At 33.4% G+C, this 20146-nt stretch overlaps 1 protein-coding gene across 1 annotated transcript in view; it reads right to left on the reverse strand.

The window, feature by feature from the left end:
* Nucleotides 1-20146, reverse strand: part of PRMT3 (protein arginine methyltransferase 3) — a 139571-nt gene that overhangs the window by 77737 nt on the left and 41688 nt on the right. Inside the window, exon 10 of the mRNA XM_006737621.3 lies at nucleotides 16071-16170. Within this exon, the coding sequence (XP_006737684.1) occupies nucleotides 16071-16170 (100 nt within the window). The remainder of the gene's footprint in view (nucleotides 1-16070; nucleotides 16171-20146) is intronic.

The following is a 20146-nucleotide window of genomic DNA, read 5'->3' on the forward strand; positions in this document are numbered from 1 at the left end:
ATGGATTATAATTTCCAGTTTGGATTATTTTAAAATAGAAAAAAGAATCTAAGGGTATGGAGAATCTCTGAGTTCTGTAATTCCCACCTTCCCACTTCTATTCTGTCACGATCGTTTTACTCATTACTTTACTCAACAGGAATATTTTTTACAATCCTGTTCAATAGTTTATGTTAATATTAACTGATATTATGTAAAGAAGCAGGGAAACAAGCACAATAAGCTCTTGGTAAACTTATAATAATACAATTAATAGGAGCAAAACAGGAGCAGCACACTGAAGGCAATTTATCAGCTTTAAGTGTTCGGTCAGCCATGGAATCTAGCACGTTATACATAGAGAATGCAGAACATCATTAATTTATTGAATTAAATGCAGACTGGTTAAGGACATGTCTATTGTATATCCGTGTGACAAAGTATATTCTTAATGATGACACCTTTTAAGGAAAATCTTCTTTGATGTCCCATACTAGGTCAGGTGGCCTTTATAATATGATCTCATTTAGAAATTGAGTTATTATCAATGCACAGGAACGAGAACTTTAAAGCAGGGTTTCTCAACGTTGGCACTACTGACATTTTGGGCCAGATAATATTGTATTGTAGAGGCAATGTTGTCCATTGTATGATGTGTACTAGTACTCCTGGCTTCTACCTAACAAAGGCCACCAGCACTCTCCTCCTGTCTTTCTCCCCTCCAACCCCCAAAACTGCTGTAAAAACCTAAGATGTTTCCAGACATTTCCCAATACCCAAATATCCCCAGGTGGGCAAAACTGTATACCCTTCACCACTGAGAACCACTGCTCTAGAGATATCCAAAAAGTAATTAGATAAGCACTTTCTCCTAATCTGTAATGCTCTCTGCTAAAAACGTACCAAACTTAAGTTTTTACAGGATATAATGTAACCTCTGTTTATTTCACCATTACATTTATAATAGCCTTACACACTGAATACCTGAATTGTAAAGTTTTTTCAAAGATTCCCCAGTCTATCCCTTGACTCTTTCAACTTAAAATGTGCTAATGCTAATGAATTTATCACAAATGTGATAATGAAGATACTGAGATACTGAGGTATTTTCCTTACTGACAGCTCTACAATGACTGAGACAGATATTACACTTACACACTTGGCAAATGCAAGGTGGCTGATGTTATCAAGCAACAAGAATATCTGTATGTTTTGCATTCACTTACTGTAGAATAGGTAAGAAAAATAACGTTTTGAACATGTATATGTACACACACACACAGACGACGTTTCGGTGTTTTATGTATTTGGCTAAGATAAACTTCTTAAAGCAGAGTTTCTGGATTAAAGGACATGTACATTTAAGATTTTGGTCTGTATCATCAAAATGCCTCCAGAAAGACTGACAATTTTTATTCCCACATCTGTCTAAGTGAATTAAAGACTTATATATAGCTTAAAAAGATATAAAGTTTGTGGAGAATATTTTCATGTTCTGGGGTGGGGTGGGAGTATTAACTATAAAGAAAAAGACCAGTAAGTTTTACTAGATTAAAATTCAGAACCTCTGTTCATCAAAAAACATAAAAAGAATTAAAAAGAGTTTGAAAAGATATCAAACACACACATATCTTTACTTCCCACAAAGAACACTAATCATTAAGGAAAAAAAAAGGCAATCCAAAGGAAAATGGACAAAGAATTATACACAATTACTTCACAAAACAGGAAATCCAAAGAGCCAATAATCACATATAGAGATGGTGAACTTCATTAGTAATTCAACACAAATAGAAACTACTATTGACTAGCAGAGTGGCAATAATTACAAAGTCATACAATGTCCAGTGTTGACAAGTCTATGGAACAATAAAAAATTTTTTTACAACTTTTAGAAAAGTTTGGCATCATCTAGTAATGCAGAAGAGCAGCACACCTGTTATCTGGCAATTCTACTTCTAAATATACATGTAGAAAAGCACACTTGAGTGTAATGGCATACATGTACCTATATACGACAGCACTATTATTTGTCATGGTGAAAGAACTGGAAATGATCCAGTGTCCACCAACCGCAGAATAAGAAACATACTGTTATACAGTCACACAATAGAATATACAAAAATGAAAATGAACAAATTATCCATACTGGCAATATTGATGAATGTTATAAACATGACTTAGATGAAGAAAGCAAAAAGCTATTTTTTAATACAAAAACATACTTATATTTTGATTCCACTTTCATAAATCTCAAAAATTGGAAAATACAAACTACACTGACTTGGAATGTAAATCTAAGTGGCAAAAACATAAAGGAAGCAAGTAAATGATTACCACAGGGTCAGGAGAGTGGTAACCTCTCTGGGATGGGAAAGAAGTTGTAACAGATACAATTAAAAGATAAAAAGTTATTTTAAAATATTTGGAAAGATATTGTAAGAGACATCTGAAGATGAAATTAGTATACAAAGATATTTGAAGAAAGTTGAAAAGATACTTGACAGCTGCTTTCTATATTTTGATCTAATGATTATACAAGTGTTCATTATGTAACTATTTCTTACACTGTGTCTGTAAGTTTATGCTATCTTCTGTGCATGTTGTATTTCACAACTTATTAAAAGGAAGATTTTATGACTAGTTATACAATATGCAATAGTCTGGGAGAAGGCAAAAGGAACACACACTCAAATCTGTTTATAAATGTTAAAATGTGTCTAGAATAGTACACAATTAATTAGAAAAGTGCTAAAGTAAACTAAAGGACCAAATTTAATAGGGACAAAGGACAATACTTCATAATGGTAAAGAAAAAAAAAAAGAAGCCAAACTTTATCAATAATACATAACAATTCTAATGTGTATGAACCTAAAAACTACATAAAACTATCTGAAGCAGGGCGCCTGGGTGGCTCAGTTGGTTAAGCGACTGCCTTCAGCTCAGGTCATGATCCTGGAGTCCCGGAATCGAGTCCCGCATCGGGCTCCCTGCTCAGCAGGGAGTCTGCTTCTCCCTCTGACCTTCCTCCTTCTCATGCTCTCTGTCTCTCATTCTCTCTCTCTCAAATAAATAAATAAAATCTTTAAAAAAAAAATAAATAAATAAATAAACAAAAAAAAACTATCTGAAGCAAAAACTGACAGATGAAAAGAGAAACAACTCCTGAACTATCGGTAGAAACTGCATTCTTCTTCTTTTAGTAGTTAATAGAACAGATAGACTTAAAATAATAAGCACTTAAAAGATGTGAATCATACTATCAACCAACTTGACCCAACTGACAATTATATAAGTCCATTCAACAACAGCAGAATACACATTCATTTAAATGAATGTGGAACATTCAACAAAACAGACCATATTCTGGGCCATAAAGCAAGTCTGAACAAATTTAATGTAATGATAACACAGACAGTATGTCCTCTGATATCAACCAAATTAAATCATAAATCAGTAACAGAAAGATAAAAAGTTTCAAACATTTAGGAATTAAACAACATACTTCTAAATAATTCATTCATCAAAGCAGAGATCACAGGGTAATATTTTAAATTGAACAAAAAATTTGTGGGATACAGCTACCGTAGTCATAATGGGAAATTTATAGATTTAAAAGATGAAAAAAGCAAGGTGTAGAACAATATGCAGAATATGCTTACTCTACACTAAATGTAAGGGTGGGGCTTGTCATCTATTTTGTTCACTGCTTTATCCTGCCTAGAACAGGGTCAGGTACATAGCAGCCTCACAATGTTTGTTAAAGAAATGAATCAATGTGCCAAGAGGTAGAGATATATGTATAACTTATTATAATGTTTCAGGAAGGATACACAAGAATTTGGTAACAGATTTTGTTGGAGAATCAGTGTAGGTCTTGAGTGGTAGTGTAAAGACAAGACGAAATTTGTAACTTCTGTGTAATTATATAGTAAAAAAGCAATAATAAAATTTTACATGTATATAACAAATATTTGTTAGAGCAGCTCCTATTTCATTATTACTTCACTTGATCGTTACCTCCCATGCAAGAAGAATGAAAATAATAGTAGTAGCTACCATTTATTAAGCAATTACAATGTGCTTGCTACTCTCCTGCAAGACTATTTCCTTCCTCTCCTCACACCTCACAACATATAGTTCTCACTTCTTAGTGCCATGGACTTCTGGAGAACATAACAGCACAGGAGATAATTCCTTCTGCATACTCTTCTAAAGTTCAAAAAACTTCTATCATATTAAAAGTCTTTTCCCCACTAGATGGCACTCTCACTTAATGAACAAAAGACTGACAGTCAAATTGGTTCTTTCTTCAAACTGCAGCAAATGGTCCAAAAAGCAAGCCTATCAAAGGCAAAACTGGAGATGCCTAGGTGGCTCAGTCAGCTGACCGTCTGACTCTTGGTTTCAGCTCAGGTCATGATCTCAGGGTTGTGAGACTGAGCTCCACAGCAGGCTCCACGCTCAGTGGGGGTCTGCTTGAAATTCTTTCCCTCACCCTCTTCTGCCCCTCTCCCTGCTCACATGCTCCCCCCTCAAATAAATAAATAAATCTTAAAAAAAGAAAAAGGAAAAACCAAATCATCTCAAGATCTTTCCAAATGCACATATGGGTCTTACTCCAGAGTTACAGAATCGGTTTCCAAGGATAAGGGTATGAAATGCAGTATTAATTTTTACTTTTTAAAAAAGGTTTTGTTTATCCAACGTGGGGCTCAAACTCACAGCCCTGAGATCAAGAGTTGCATGCTCTATCAGAGCCAGCCAAGTGCCCCAATAAATATTAATTTCTAAAAATGTTCCCAATCCCCATACCAGTTGAAAAAAAAATCTTTATAACTGGATATTCTACTTTAAAAATTACAACTAAAGTATTAGATAGTACTTCTGTTGAAGAGAATTATATTACAGTACATATATATACACATATATAACAATGTATAAAGTATGCTAACTTTTATATAACAAGAGTGAAAATATAAATACATAAATATCTAATATTTTTTCTAAAAAGTCAAAAGCTTATAAAAAGGTTATTCACTAAGAGACAAAAGAAATAGAATCACATCATTTCTTCATAATTAAAACACAAAATTAAACTAAATAAAGGAAAAAGCAATGTCCCAAATTGAAGAACAAGGAAATAAATAAATCTGATTGTATGTCACGTTGGTGACATACTAACCTGTGAAATTAATTACTTCAAATGACTTTCAAACACAGTAGTTAGACTGTATATTTCCCATGAGCTATATTCTAGAACAAAAGAAATTACAAAGAAATCTTCAAATGCATGTAGAAGCCTTACTGTTAGTAATAAAGGTGGTATAAAATTTGTAAAACTACAATGGGCAATTACATGATAAAGTCAATAAGTAATTAGCATTATCTTAGAAATCAAGATTTTCTGTAAAGAAATACAAGTATAAAATTAAAAACTTAAAAAATTCCATAATCTTAATTTGGAAAAATCAGTATAAACGCATAATTTTTCATAACAAAAAAATAGCTACATCTGTCCACTAAAATAAACATATATAAGCAATGACATTGCATGACAATTCATTACTCTGAAAATGGCAAATAAATAGAAAATACTGAAATTTTATCCTATTTTTCCTATTCAAATTACAGTTCATAACCAAATATTTGAGGAGAGAAAGTACTTTGGGAATAATTTCAGCTAACAAATAGAGAATAATTGGTACAGGTAGAATATCGTAACTTGGCAACTTTTAATGAAATAATGAATCCAAGAAATCATTTTCAATAGCTTCTAAAACCATTAGGTAGGTTTATAATGAATAGATTAGGCTGACAGCTCCAAAAAGCCACTGATCAACCTTAACATAATAGAAGGAGACAACCAGACATTGAGTCCCCTGATTCAAGGCAACAGAAACTAACCATCACTGCCCCCCATGAAGTATTCTGGTGGCGGGGGGGGGGGGAACAACAACTTTAATTTGTTAAACCTCTATTTCTGGACCCCATATTTCTGGTTTACAAGAAATACAAGGGATAGAAAAACATATTAAGTGACACCATGAGGATGCAATCATCAAAATCTAGAAAGTAGAAAATTCTACAGGACAACTGACTGAGTTTCTTCAAAGAATGGCAAGAAAAAAAGGGAGGAGGTGAATGTATAGACGATAGATTTTAGACTTGATATCAAAAGCATGATCCATAAAAGTAAAAATTGATAAATTGGACTTTATCAAAATTAAAAACTTTTGCTCTGTGAAAGGCTTGTTAAGGGGACTGGCTATAAATTGGAAAAAATATGTGCAAACCACATATCCAATAAAGAACTAGTAAAAAAGAACTATCAAACTCAGCAGTAAATAAACAATCCAAATAGAAAAAAAGCAAAAGACACAAACAAACATTTTACTGAAAAAGATACAGAAGGCAGATATGCACATGAAAAGATGTTTAACATCATTAACCATTAGGGAAATGCAAATTAAAATTGTAATGAGATATCACTATACACCTATCAGAATGGCTTCAATAAAAAATAGTGACAATATACAATGTTGGCAAGAATGTAGATAGATACTGCCACTGGAACAGTCACACATTGCTGTAAGAATATAAAATGGTACAGCCCCTCTGCAAAAACAGTTTGGCAGTTTCTTATGGAACTAAACATGCAATTACCATATGACTAGCTATTGTACTCTTGGGCATATATCTGAGAGAAATGAAAACTTATGTTCACACAAAATCATATATGCACAAATGTTCATACAGCTTTATTTGTAATAGCCCCAAACTGGATATTCTTCAAAAGTTAAATGGTTAAAACAACTTTGGTATATTCATACCACTGGAAAAGTACTCAGAAATAAGGGCAAGACTATGGATATGTACAATAATTTGGATGACTCTCCAGGGAATTAAGCTAAGTGAAAAATGCCAACCCGAAAAGGTCACATACTGTACAATTCCATTTCATTCTTGAAATGACAAAATTATACAAATTGAGAACAGATTAGTGACTGCCAGAAGTCAAGGCTGGCGAATGGAAGAGGGAGGTGGTTTAGCCATAGAAGGATAACAGGAGGGCTCCTTGTCGTGATGAAACTGTTCTGTATCCAATGGTATCAATATCAGTATCAACATCCTAGTTGTGCTGCTGCACCATAGATTTTAAGATGTTACAGAAACCGGGTAAAGAGAATAAGGCGTCTCTCTGGATTATCTAATCTAATAATCTGGATTATTATTCTACAATTATCTCAAAATAAAAAGCTTAATTAAAAAAAGATTTATGAGATAAATTAATCAAATGCAACATGTAGACATAACTCAGATCCTGATTCAAACAAATCAATTGTAAAAAAATATATAAAATTCATGAAGCAATCAGGGAAATGTGAACACAGACTGAATATTAGGAATTTTTTTTGAATATGGAATTGTGCCTATATCGGTAATTTTGTTAGGCTCAATGACATAATAAATATACATTTAAAAAAGTCCTTATCAGTTAAAAAAAGATAGCAGAAAAATATAATAGTGCAAAGATAAATAAAACAAAAATGGCAAAATATCGACAATTGTTGAAGCTGGGTGATAGGTGCATAAGGTTCATTGAAACATTTGTTCTAAATTTTTTACATTAGAAATTTTCCCTAATAAAGTGTTTTTAAAAATTAAAAAGAATAAATAACAGTGGTCTGCATCTGTAAATATCCCAGGTACAAAGCAAAAACAAATGCCAAATTATCTGGGGTAAAACCCAAGCACCAAAGAGTTTTCCACAGATAAAGTTCCTTAGAAAATATATGGCAGAATAATCAAATAGTACTAAACACTCAAATAAATAAGCACCAAGCACCAGGAATGAAGGCTAGTAGAAACAGTAGTCAGCAAAAGCAGATATGCAAAACTGCTGGATATTGTTTACGATTTATGAGATTAAAAGAGGCTTGAAGATAAGAGTAACAAGCAAGCAAAATTTTAAAAGAACCAAAGAGAATTCCTAGAAGTAAAAAAAAAAAAAAATCTTTTAAATGAGATAAAACTCAATAGATGAGTTTAACAGATAATTAGAAGGAGCTTCAGAAAAAATTAGTAAGTTGGCAGACTGAACTGAAGAAATTATCCAGAATACAGCCAAAAAAGTCAAAACAAGAGAAAATATGAAGGAGTATAAGAGGCATAAAAGATAGATAAGTCTAATAAATATGTAATGGCAATTCAAGAAAGATTTATTAAATAAGATACAAAAACTCAAACAATAAAAGAATTCTGGTAAACTTAATTCATTAAGTATGTCTTACTCATCAAATCACACCAAAAAATAATGCAATGATAAGCCATGTGCTGCTAACAAACATAACTGATAGGGAATCCATCAGTTGTATCCATCAACAAGCTAAGTTATCCTACATTAACAAACAGTATCCAAATCATCACTGAAAACAGAAAAGATTTATTTCTTACATTACAGGCTGACAAGAGTCATTGCTTATTATAATTACTCAGAAGTCAGGCTGACAGAGGGTTCATATTAATACAAGCTTCCAGAGTAACTGATGTGTAAAAAGGGGGTATGGAAAACTGTGTACCGGATGTTAAACATTCTGTCTGGATATGACTTTCACTGGCCAAAGTAAGTCATAGGGCCACATCTGACTTCGAAGGGGACAGAGAGTTAAATTCTAATATGTGCCCAGAAACCAGGAGATGCAGAAAATATGAGAAGAGCCTTAACAACAGATTGGTAACTAGAATAAATAAGGAGCTCTCAGAAAAATAATAAAAAAATAAAGATCTCCAAGAGAAATATAGCCAAAAGAAATTAACTGAAATTTCACAGAATGCCAAAATGAACCATAAGCACACTGAATGTGACAACCACTAGTCTTTAAACATTATTAAATATTTGAATTATGTACTGCCTTTCAAATTCTTATACAATTGCATTCCAGAATTTCCTTCTCTGGTTATGTAATGAAATGGAAAAAACTAGGAATTAAAAACAGTCACAAAACTTACTATTTTTTATCTCAGGAACATGCTTGTAATGGGTTTTATCTGTTGGCTGTATAAAAGAATGAGATTTCTTTCTGTCTTTGCAATCTCTTAGTGTTTGCCTGTTATGCACATCACATTCTGGCTTACTGCTTATCTAATAAAAAAAACTGTGTGTGTGTTTTCTCTTCTAAAAAACAGTAGTCACAATAGAACTGAACAAGGAAAGAGGAAATGACGTCAAAACTGATATCCCTAAGAAAAAAAAGTAAAATGTGTGCTCTTCAGGGTTTACTGGTTCTGCAATAAGGGTTCCTCAGAGCACATCATCAGCTTATGTAGAGAACAAGAGTGCCAGGGATTTTGCTTTATTAATGGTAGATTATCTCTCAAATATGATAATACTTGAGTGTTTCTTATTTTAATAACAGCATAAAAGATAATAATTCAGGAAAAAAGTAATACTTAGAACTATTTTTAAAAATCACTTGAATGTCGGGACGCCTCTGTGGCTCAGTTGGTTAAGCGTCTCCCTTTGGCTCAGGTCATACTCCCAGGGTCTGGGATCGAGTCCTGCATCAGGCTCCTTGCTCAGCAGGGAGCCTGCTTCTCCCTGTGCCTGCTGTACCCCCTGCTTGTGCACACACTCTCTCTCTCTCTCTCTGACAAACAAATAAATAAAATCTTTTAAAAAATCACTTGAATGTGGGATTCAGCTAAATCAGTACTTAGAAATATTAGCTTCTAATGCCAAATATTAGAAAAAGAAAAGCTGGAAATCAATGATCTAATAAGCTTCCTTTTCAAGAAGCTAGAAAAGAGCAGCAAATTAAACTCTAAAGAGAGTAGAGGGAAATAGAGACTGAAGCGGAAATCAATACGATAGAAAACAAATGTTGACAGATCAACACAAAGCACAATTCGGGTTCTTTGAAAAGAGCAGTAAATGACAAACCTTTAGCAAAACTGATCAAGACAAATTACATGTCATTTCCTAATAACAGAAACTAGATTAAGCCTTGGGTTTGTTTCTGGTCACTTGCTTTTATTGGACAGAAGCACAAATTAATAAAAGTAAGACTGAAGACTGAATTCCTGAGATCAGGTAGCCTCAAATTCATTCAACTTCATGTTACTTTATATTGGGTATTCCCAAATAAATATTCTAGTATTAAAAATGGATAAAGGGAAGAGAATGGAAAATAGAGCAGACCAAATCGATGTTATCACCACTACTGAAGAATTTACTCAAAATACATAATCTACCAAAAACAGGTCAGAAAAAAACATTCATTCCTAAGAACAGATCAAAATTTACTGTAACTAACTCCTGCCCTAATTCTCACTTCACCTAACTGAACAATGACTTCATAGTTCTGCTATCTATCTAAATTTTGCCTATTTGGAGACTCTATTAAAGAAAATATAACATGTGAAAGATCTGTAACCCAAGAGAAGAAAACCTCAGAGGACAATTATCTTCATCAAGTCCTTTTAAATCAGTTTCAAAAAGCAGTGTAAGTCATGGCTTCTTAAACTTGTCCCTTGAAGTATCTCTAAATGGCAAAAGAGAATGGATTGAAACTCCCAAGGAACTAGGAAGGACTTAGTAAAATCAGCCTTGGGAGGGCTCAAAAAGCTATGAAGGCTAATGTTTTATCTTAAAAATTTGTGAGAATTTTGCATTCCACAGAAATACAAATAATGCTTTTTCCCTCCCAAATCTTCACACCATACCTAATCTGTTATTTCTCAAACACATGATTGGCAGGTTCTCTAAATCCAGGTTGAGGTGTGTATGAGCAAGTTTTCTTTATTACAAACTGGTGGCATCTATATGATTACTCAACTCTTGTGAATCAAATATCTATTCATGGATAACTTTTAAGTAGAGACTTCACACTAACTGTGCCAACTCAGTTACATAGGATAATCTAACTGTGTTTATATTAAATGTCCAACTGTCTGAAAATGAAAACTGAAAATTTTAGGAGCTTTCTTTCATTCACAGGTAGAAGTAAACAGCATTACTTCTTCTGCTTTAACAAAGGGCTCATAAACCAAGGGGGGAAGCACTAGGAATGTTCTTCACCCAAGTGTTAATAGTCTTTACTTCATGTATATTACCATTTTCAAATTTTACTTACTGAATAACCTAGTCAGGCAGCTCATTCATTAGTTAGCAAGTGCTTAATAGACTATACAATTTTCAAAACCAAAGAGCTAACTACTGAGATTTTATTATGTGCAGAAAATGCTTCAAGAAATTTATATCTATTAACTTACTTAATCTTCACAAAAACCCTATGAAGTAGGTATTACTATTATCTTCATTTTATAAAGAAAGAAACTGAGGCACAGACAAGTTCAGTAACATGCCCAAGGCAACAAACCTAAGCAGAAAACAGGGCGAAGGGTAAGGTAGTCTGACTCCAGAGCACCATTCTCAACCCTGTCATATGTTACCTTCCTGACTTCATGTGCTGTATAGCAAATTATAAATAAGATTATATCTATGGCCAGTGAATTTCTAAGTTGTAAAGTTCTCTTATGGTGTACATTCCCTCATCATGCTAAGCCCTGTGATAGAATCTGGTCATACCAAGTAAATCCTAGCTCCCAGTCTCAGGAGAATGGAAAAAAGTACATGAACAATTAATTACAATACACTCTAATTTGTGTTGTTAAAAACAGACCAGGAAAGGTCACCTATGCTCATGGCAGTTGGCTGAAATGACATGGCTTCACTGTCAGACTAAAAACGACAAAAACATTTCAACGTCCACCAGTTTAAAATGTGACTTATGGGGGCGCCTGGGTGGCTCAGTCGTTAAGCGTCTGCCTTCGGCTCAGGTCATGATCCAGGGGTCCTGGGATGGAGCCCCGCATTGGGCTCTCCGCTCCGCGGGAAGCCTGCTTCTCCCTCTCCCACTCCCCCTGCTTGTGTTCCCCTCTCTCTGTGTCTCTCTCTGTCAAATAAATAAATCTTTAAAAAAAAAAAAAATGTGACCTATGACAGGCTTCATGGTCAGTTTGTGGACTGTTGATGAGCCAAATCACAAGCCATGTTGTTTTTTAAATGATATCTTGAAATGCTACTCATTAATAAAGAGTATTAAATATGAACAAAAGATACCACTGTGGGTGTGGGTATGTGCATTCATGTGTATTACACAGATACACTTGTGCTGGTGAAGATGAGGTAGGAAAGTTAATTCTTAAATTTCAAGGACACATCCAAGAATATTTTAAGGAGAAATTTTAGGTAGCTTCTGTGAGAAGCAAGCCAAGATAGAAAAATTGCTAAAAGGGACTTCAGACAATTTTAATGTAGGTCAGGAATGATCATGACAATGAAATATAAAGTTCACCTAATGTATAATTCTGCTGATAATCCTGATGATGGAAAAAAACAAAGGTGCAAACAAGAATCATCACTGGCAATCGTATCATATGATGCCAGGATCTTATCTATGTATTTATAAGGAGGTCACACTGAAAACATAGATGGAAAACACTAACACCAAATGAGTCAATCTGGCTTAACTGGTTTGTAGCACAGAATTAGGGACACTTACTTTGGACAGTTTTATTAGACAATCAGAAATAAGATGTCATAAAGAATGGCTCTATTGGTAGAGTAAAATATGGAAAATGAAAGGAGATACTCTTAGGCATAAATACTAACATCTTATAGAGATTAAACTGATTTAACTCATATTTATTCATTCAGTTATTTATTTAATATTGGCTAATTTCAGTTATTTATTTAATACCAGTTATTTATATAACTGATAATAATTTTACCAAATGGAAATTCCATTCAATAAAAAATGAAAATATAAAATTAAAAGAAAGCCTAAGTCTGAAAATTCATAACTCTAAGAGGCAAGTGATGGCTTATTAAACAATATGCTAACAGCAATGATTTGGCTTTTAAAATTACGTTCTTTTTTTTTTTTAAGATTTTATTTATTCATTTGACAGAGAGAGACACAGCGAGAGGGAACACAAGCAGGGGCAGTGGGAGAGGGAGAAGCAGGCTTAACTAAGAACATCTTCCAAAATAAAGCAAAGTTCATGAATAGTTGTAGACAAAAAAATAAATCTAGATTAACATGGAATAGTTAGTGGACTATAGGAGAAGAAAACAAAATGTACATCTCTGTAACATACAATACCTACATTGCTACACTGCATTACAAGTCCATTAAACATCTGAGTCCAATTTTTATGCCGAGTATATTCTTTTTTTGACCTTTCTTGTTGAAAATACTTTTAGAAAAAGAGAAAAAAATGTATGTTATGGCTTAAAATGGTGTTTTTCTAGATTTTTGTACCATTACCACCATATGTTAAAAAAAAAAAAAAGGCAAAGAGAGGATTCTGTGCAATATATCTTAGTTTTAAAATGCTGGTTCATGAAAATGTGGGTTTAAAATAGATTTAAAATATTCAGTCATCTACCACTGGCCCATCATTTCAGCCAAAGCAGGAATATCTGGAAAATGTTGGATATATTTTAGAAAGCATACCTGTTCCTCCTGTTAATTAGGTATTTGGAATTTTCCAACTACTCAGCTCAGAAATCCTAGAAGTACCCAATTTAGAAGAGGATTTACAGGATTTAGAAAGTACTATAAATATTGCCAATCCACAAAGTTGACTCAAAACATTCCAGCATAAGCCTACTTAAAAAGCTTAATGCAAATTTTATTAGAGAAATAAGGCTATCCAAAGTTGACTGCCTTAGAATAACGGCCATAAATTATAGTGTCTAATGCTCCACCTAACACATTTAACATGATCTGCTAGACTTCAATTCCACTGATGTCTATAAGGAAAGGGAGACAGTAAGATAATGCAAACTCTTAAGTTACACCCTTGTGAAGAGGAATAAGGAAATACTTCCTGAATACACTGATTTATTTCTCTTAGTGAAGGGCTTCTGAAAGCACCTTGGTTCCAAACAACTGGCTTTCATTCCAGGTTCCGGTGACTCAGAATTATTTGTATTATAATGCCTTCCTAATAAAGGCAGAGATCACACCCGACCAGTCCTCCAAAATGAAAGGTACCCTTTATATCAATTACAGTCTAGGAGAACAGAAACCATAGGTCATGAAAACAGAGAAAAATGAATACAGGAAGTTGGTTACAGAGAGGGTAAAAGATATGGTAAGTGATCAAGAAGGGACTGAGACAACTGGACATCAGCAGACACTAGGAAGGAACTACCATTCCTAGGCTAGAGAGACAAAAGGAAGAAGCAGTGCTACAAGAGTCCAGGGCAGAGTCACACAGTGGACACTGGAATTATGACAGACTTATCCAGTGGGAACTGGAGTCACAAAAGAAATGGCTTCTGCCAGCAATACAACTAGAGGCAAACAGAAGCAAAGAAATGCCCTGACTCTTCCCTTTCTTTAAATCTCCTATTAGTGTTTCCCGTTGGGTTTCCCAAACCCCACGGAAGATGGTTGTCCTTGGAGCCTAGAAAAAGCAGCCTGCAGAGTTAGCCCTCCTTCAGTACAGAAGCAGGCAGGAGAAGAGTGTAAAATAAAATGCACCTGAGGACAAATAAGCCCAAGAACAGCACAGCTTTTCAATAAAGTTCATATTGTAAATGTGACGATCTCATAAATTCACTCAATCCAGCTAATTTTTTGTTATTATACCAACTGGCTCTAAGATTTTAACTGAATATTAGTACTTCTAGATCATCTTTCAGATTTTGAAATGAAAATTCCTAAAATATCAATATCTAGAAATATAATTCTGCTAGGCAGGTCAAGAACTATCCAACTATTTATAACCAGATATGGAAAAATGTTCAACTGAAATGACAGAAAGTTTAGTAAAGTCTGTCTCAGTTTGCTTATATCCTAATTTGGAGTAATTTAATAGATGCATTTTCCAAGAAAAGTAAAATGGTGCTGGAGAAATGAGCATGTCAGCCAACATTTAGTATACACTATTTTAACTTATTGATGAGTAAATGCCTCAAATGTACTTCTTCAAAGCACCTTTTTGTCATCCTTAAAAAGATGCTGGATTTTTAATTATATGTAACTAAATCCGTATCTTTTCACCCAATTCATAAAAGAAATCAGAGTGCTAATACAAATTCTCTGGTATAAGAAAAATAATGACACTGTGATTAAAAATTATTAGAAGCTAACCCTACCATAAAAAAATCAACATATTCTTTCATGTACAAAAGAGTAACTGCTAACAACAGTGACTGTCACTGGCTCTAGATTGAAATTTACTTACACATTAAATCTGAACATTTCAAAAGCTCCCTAAAATCCCTGCTATTTTGCTAGAATTATTGCTATGATTATTCAAAATTTATAGATAATTATAAAGCAAAATGCATTTTTCCCAAAATTTTTTGATAAATTCATTTACTGAAAATATATGTATCAAATACAGGTTTTTTAAAAAAGGCTTTAAAACTCTCCAAATACTTAAGAAATCTTTATCTGGAAACACTAACTTGTCTTCATCAAATTGGCATATCAACAAGTCAAATCAGTTGTCAAATGCCATTAGTTTTACTTCATATACATTTAAAAATAAACATTCTGTGCCCTGACTTACGATTTCAAAAGCAAATTCTAAAGCTATAAACGTATCTTAATTTTATTATTTTAATCATGCTAATAAATTCTCTTTTATGTGATAAAGAACACTGACTACATGGCCTGACGTAAGAAAGATAGGACATTCAGTATTAGAGCAATAGTGGCAACATCATGTTAATTTTGATGAAACAGTCCTAGTAAGTCCTTACTAGTCCTCACAGGCTTTTCAGCAAACATATTTAGGTCTCCACAAATTTAGAAAATAGGAAAACAGTAATTCTTTATTATGATTTTAAAAGTAAAAAAGGTACTTTATTCTCTTTTTAAAAAGATTACAAATGGCCAGTAAATAAGTGCCCTATCAGAATAAACTACCATAAAAAGATTGTAGCTGTTTTTAAAATAATACCATTATTCTGCCATTTATCAAACATAATTAAATGCAGAAAACTACTATTCACTGCTTTCTTTTTTTAAAACCAACACAAGTAGTTTTTTTTGCAAACACTTACCATCCACTCAGATATAATAACATCTACTTTTTCTACAGGAAGGCAAACTTCTTCAATCTTTCCTTTAATTAGTATAATAGTATCTTCAAGTTTATTTAGTCTGAAAATTATCATAATGAAATAAATTAGTATGGTAAACAGACTCAGAAAACTAGTTAAATTACATAATTTGTTGGTAACTGTTCGTATTATTTTGTATGTTCAAAGTTTGTTTGATTATTCCCTGAACACTAGAATTACTTTTTGATCACTGCATAAATGTCCAAGAATGTTTCTGATTAATATGGCAATACCCTGAACCCATACTGAAAACTTCAGCCTGAAAAAAATCTGAATTTTATCAAGAACACATGTCAATAAAGTTATGTTTTGTTTTGTTTTGTTTTTAAGGGAGGGGTGGAAAGAGACATACAGACCAGACAACAAGAGTACATTTTAAAGGCAAGTAGTGTTTCACAGTGGAGAGAGAATTGAGCTCTAGATCCTCTCGTAATTGTCAGCTAAGTGATCTTCATCAAATTATATCATAATCTTCTGAGCCGGTGTGCTCCATGTGTAAAAGAGAATGATGATGCCTGACCTATCTACTTGACAGCCGATTATGAGAATCAAATATTTGTGAAAGCAGCACATACATCCTCAGCACATATTTCCTCAAAATATTACATGCTGCATAGAACCTGACCTATCTACTACAATCTTAAATTATTTAACCTTGTCCACTGACACTCATTAGGTATTTTTATATGCTTGATCTAAGACTAGTGCATATTTTCCACCTTCCTTTTAAAATATGAATTAGATAAGGAGATAATTTCAGAGTTAAAAGCAAGCTGCTAAGTTTATATCTAGTTAAACTCTCAATCCTCAGAGGATGTACATCTAAATTACAAAGGATTTTTTCTGCTAACAAAGGAGGATGTCCTTCCCCAACTTCACTGAGGTATTATTTACATAAAATTAAATGCATTCATTTAAAGGGTAAATTTTGTCGACTTTTACAAAAGAGACATTTGAGTGATTGCTATCATCATCAATATATAGAACATATTTACCTCCTCGAAAATATTCATTAGCACTCCTTCCCAGAAAATCCTCCTGTTCACAGGCAAACATCGATTTTCTCTCTTTCACTACACATTAGATTTGTATTTTGTAGAGTTTCTCATAAATGGAATCATAGCAAATGTACCTTTTTGTGTGTGCCTTCATTTCAATACTTTTTAGATTCATGCATACTTTTGTGTGTATCACTAGTGCATTCCCTATTGTTGCTTAGTATTCCTGTGTGGATAAAACAATTTTGTTGATCCACATACCCGTGAATGGCATTCTGGATTGTTTCTAGCTTTCGGTTATAATGAAAAATGCTACCATAAACATTTGTGTACAAGTAAAATTGTTCTGTCAAATGAAAGTATCTAACTTTTAAAGAAACTGTCAATCTGGGGTGCCTGGGTGGCTCAGTTGGTTAAGCGACTGCCTTCGGCTCAGGTCATGATCCTGGAGTCCCGGGATCGAGTCCCACATCGGGCTCCCTGCTCGGCAGGGGGTCTGCTTCTCCCTCTGCCCTCTTCCATCTCGTGCTCTCTCTCTCTAATAAATAAATAAAATCTTAAAAAAAAAAAAAGAAACTGTCAATCTGTTTTACAAAGTGCATATACAATTTTATATTCCACCAGCAATGTATATGTACATTCTTGTTGCTTCACATCCTTGTCAACACTTAGTATTGTTAAGCTTTTAGATTTTAACTGTGTGATGAGATCTCATCATTGTTATAAGCGGCATTTTTCTAATGATCAAGCATTTTTTCCCATGTGCTTATTGGCCATATCCCTACATTGCCTTTTATTCCAATTTTTTGCCCATTTAAAAAATCAAATCAGCTGTATTCTTATTGAATTTTAGGAGTTCTTAACATATCCTAGATAAAAACCTTCTGAGATTTATGTGTAGTAAATGATTTCCACCATTCTGTGGCTTTTTAATTTTTTTTTTGTGTGTGTGGCTTTTTAATTTTTTAATGGTATATTTTGAAGAGCTAGTTTTTAATTCTGACAATGACCAATTAATATTTTTTTTCTTTTGTGGTTCATTTTTGCCTACATCAAGTCTTTTCACCTGTATTCTTCTAAAACTTTTGTTTCCATTTGAATTAATTTTTCCACATAGTATCATGTTCATTTTCTTCCATAATAATACCGACTGATATGGTGGAAAAACTATTACAAGGGATAGTTTCAACTTCCCTGAAGAAAAAGAATCACTAACCCAAAGGATTACTTTGGTATCTTTGTCAAAAATTAATTAATCATATATGTGTAAGTTTATTTCTGGGCTTTCAATTCTGCCTCAACATTTAAATATGCATCCTTATGCCAATACAACACTTTCTTGATTACTACAACTTTAAATTAAGTCATAAAATCTGACAGTATACATCCTTCAACTTTATTCTTCTTTTAAAAAATTCTCTTAGCTATTCTAGGTCATTTGTGTTTTCAAATGAATTTTAGCATCAGCTCTTGGTAATGTAATGCACTTTTCAGTGTTAATATCTTAGACATACTTTGTTAAATTTACCCCTAAATGTTTGATGATTTTGGTTGTACTGTAAATACTATATATTTATTTAAGTTTCAATGTCTACTTGTTTGGGACTACTAATAAAAAGTATAATTAATTTTCATCTTAAATCCCATAACTGTGGGATTTTTAGTGGTTATTTTATATATTTCTTTTTTTAACATTTTATTCCTTTATTTTCTTTATAGTTAACATACAGAGTTATATTAGTTTCAGGTGTACAACATGGTGATTTATTTTATAAATTTCTTAGGATTCTACATGTATATGATCATGTCATTTGGGAGTCATGAAAGTTTTACTTCCTTCAAATCTTTTATTTCCTTTTCTTGGTTTATTGCACTTTAAGTTAGATTCCCCAAGACAACAGTGAATAGAAGTGGTGAGAGTGTACATCCCCTGCATTCATTAACTGTTATCAAAAATGACACTACCTATCTTTATCAGGTAACAAAGGTCCTTTTTTTGCTAGTTTGCTGAATTTTCCTTATGAGTTTCAAATTTTGACATATAATTTTTCTGCACCTATTAAGATGATTCTACAGTTTTTCTTTCCTTTCTGTTAATATGATAAATTATATTGACTTTCAAATGTTAAACTTACCTTGCCTTCCTAAGATAACTCCACTTGGTCATAGCTTATTATCCTGGATGGATTCAATCTGCTAATTTTCTGTTAAAAACATTTCCATCTCCTAGACTTACCATGGTGATTATTCTGTAATGTATATAAATGTCTAATCACTACGCTGTACACCTGAAACTAATACTGTATATCAAATCTACTTCAATTAAAAAAGTATGTTTCCCTTTAAAAAAAAAAGAAAACAGGACGCCTGGGTGGCTCAGTCGGTTAAGCCTCTGTCTTCGGCTCAGGTCATGATCCCAGGGTTCTGGAATCAAGTCCCACATTTGGTTCCTTGCTCAGCAGGGAGCCTGCTTCTCCCTCTGCCTGCCACTCCCCCTGCTTGTACTCTCGTGCTCTCTCCCACGCTCTCTCTCCAGCAAATAAATAAATAAAATCTTAAATTTTATGTTCATAGGGATGTTCATCTATGTTCATAGGGATACTGGTATGTAGTTTATTTTCTTGGAATATCTGTTTGACTTTAGTATCACTGTAATATCAGCCTTATAAATTATGTTGTGAAGGGTTCTGTCCACCTCCAAGAGTTTAGTATTACTTCTTCATTAAATGTTATGAGAAATTTGCTATTTGAGCCTGCAGTTTAATTTGTGGGAAGGACTGTAATTACCAACTCATTTTATTTATTTATTTAAGATTTTATTTATTTATCTGAGAGAGAGAGATAGTGAGAGAGAGAGCCCAAGTAGGGGGAAAGGGAGAAGCAGGCTTCCCACTGAGCAGGGAGCCTGATGCAGGGCTCGATCCCAGGACCCTGGGATCATGATATGAGCCAAAGGCAGACGCTTAACACACTGAGCCACCCAGGCAACCACGAACTCATTTTATTTACTAGATCTAG

The sequence above is a fragment of the Leptonychotes weddellii genome, chromosome 11, assembly GCF_054177405.1.
Source record: "Leptonychotes weddellii isolate Sample4059 chromosome 11, ASM5417740v2, whole genome shotgun sequence".
NCBI lineage: Eukaryota > Metazoa > Chordata > Mammalia > Carnivora > Phocidae > Leptonychotes > Leptonychotes weddellii.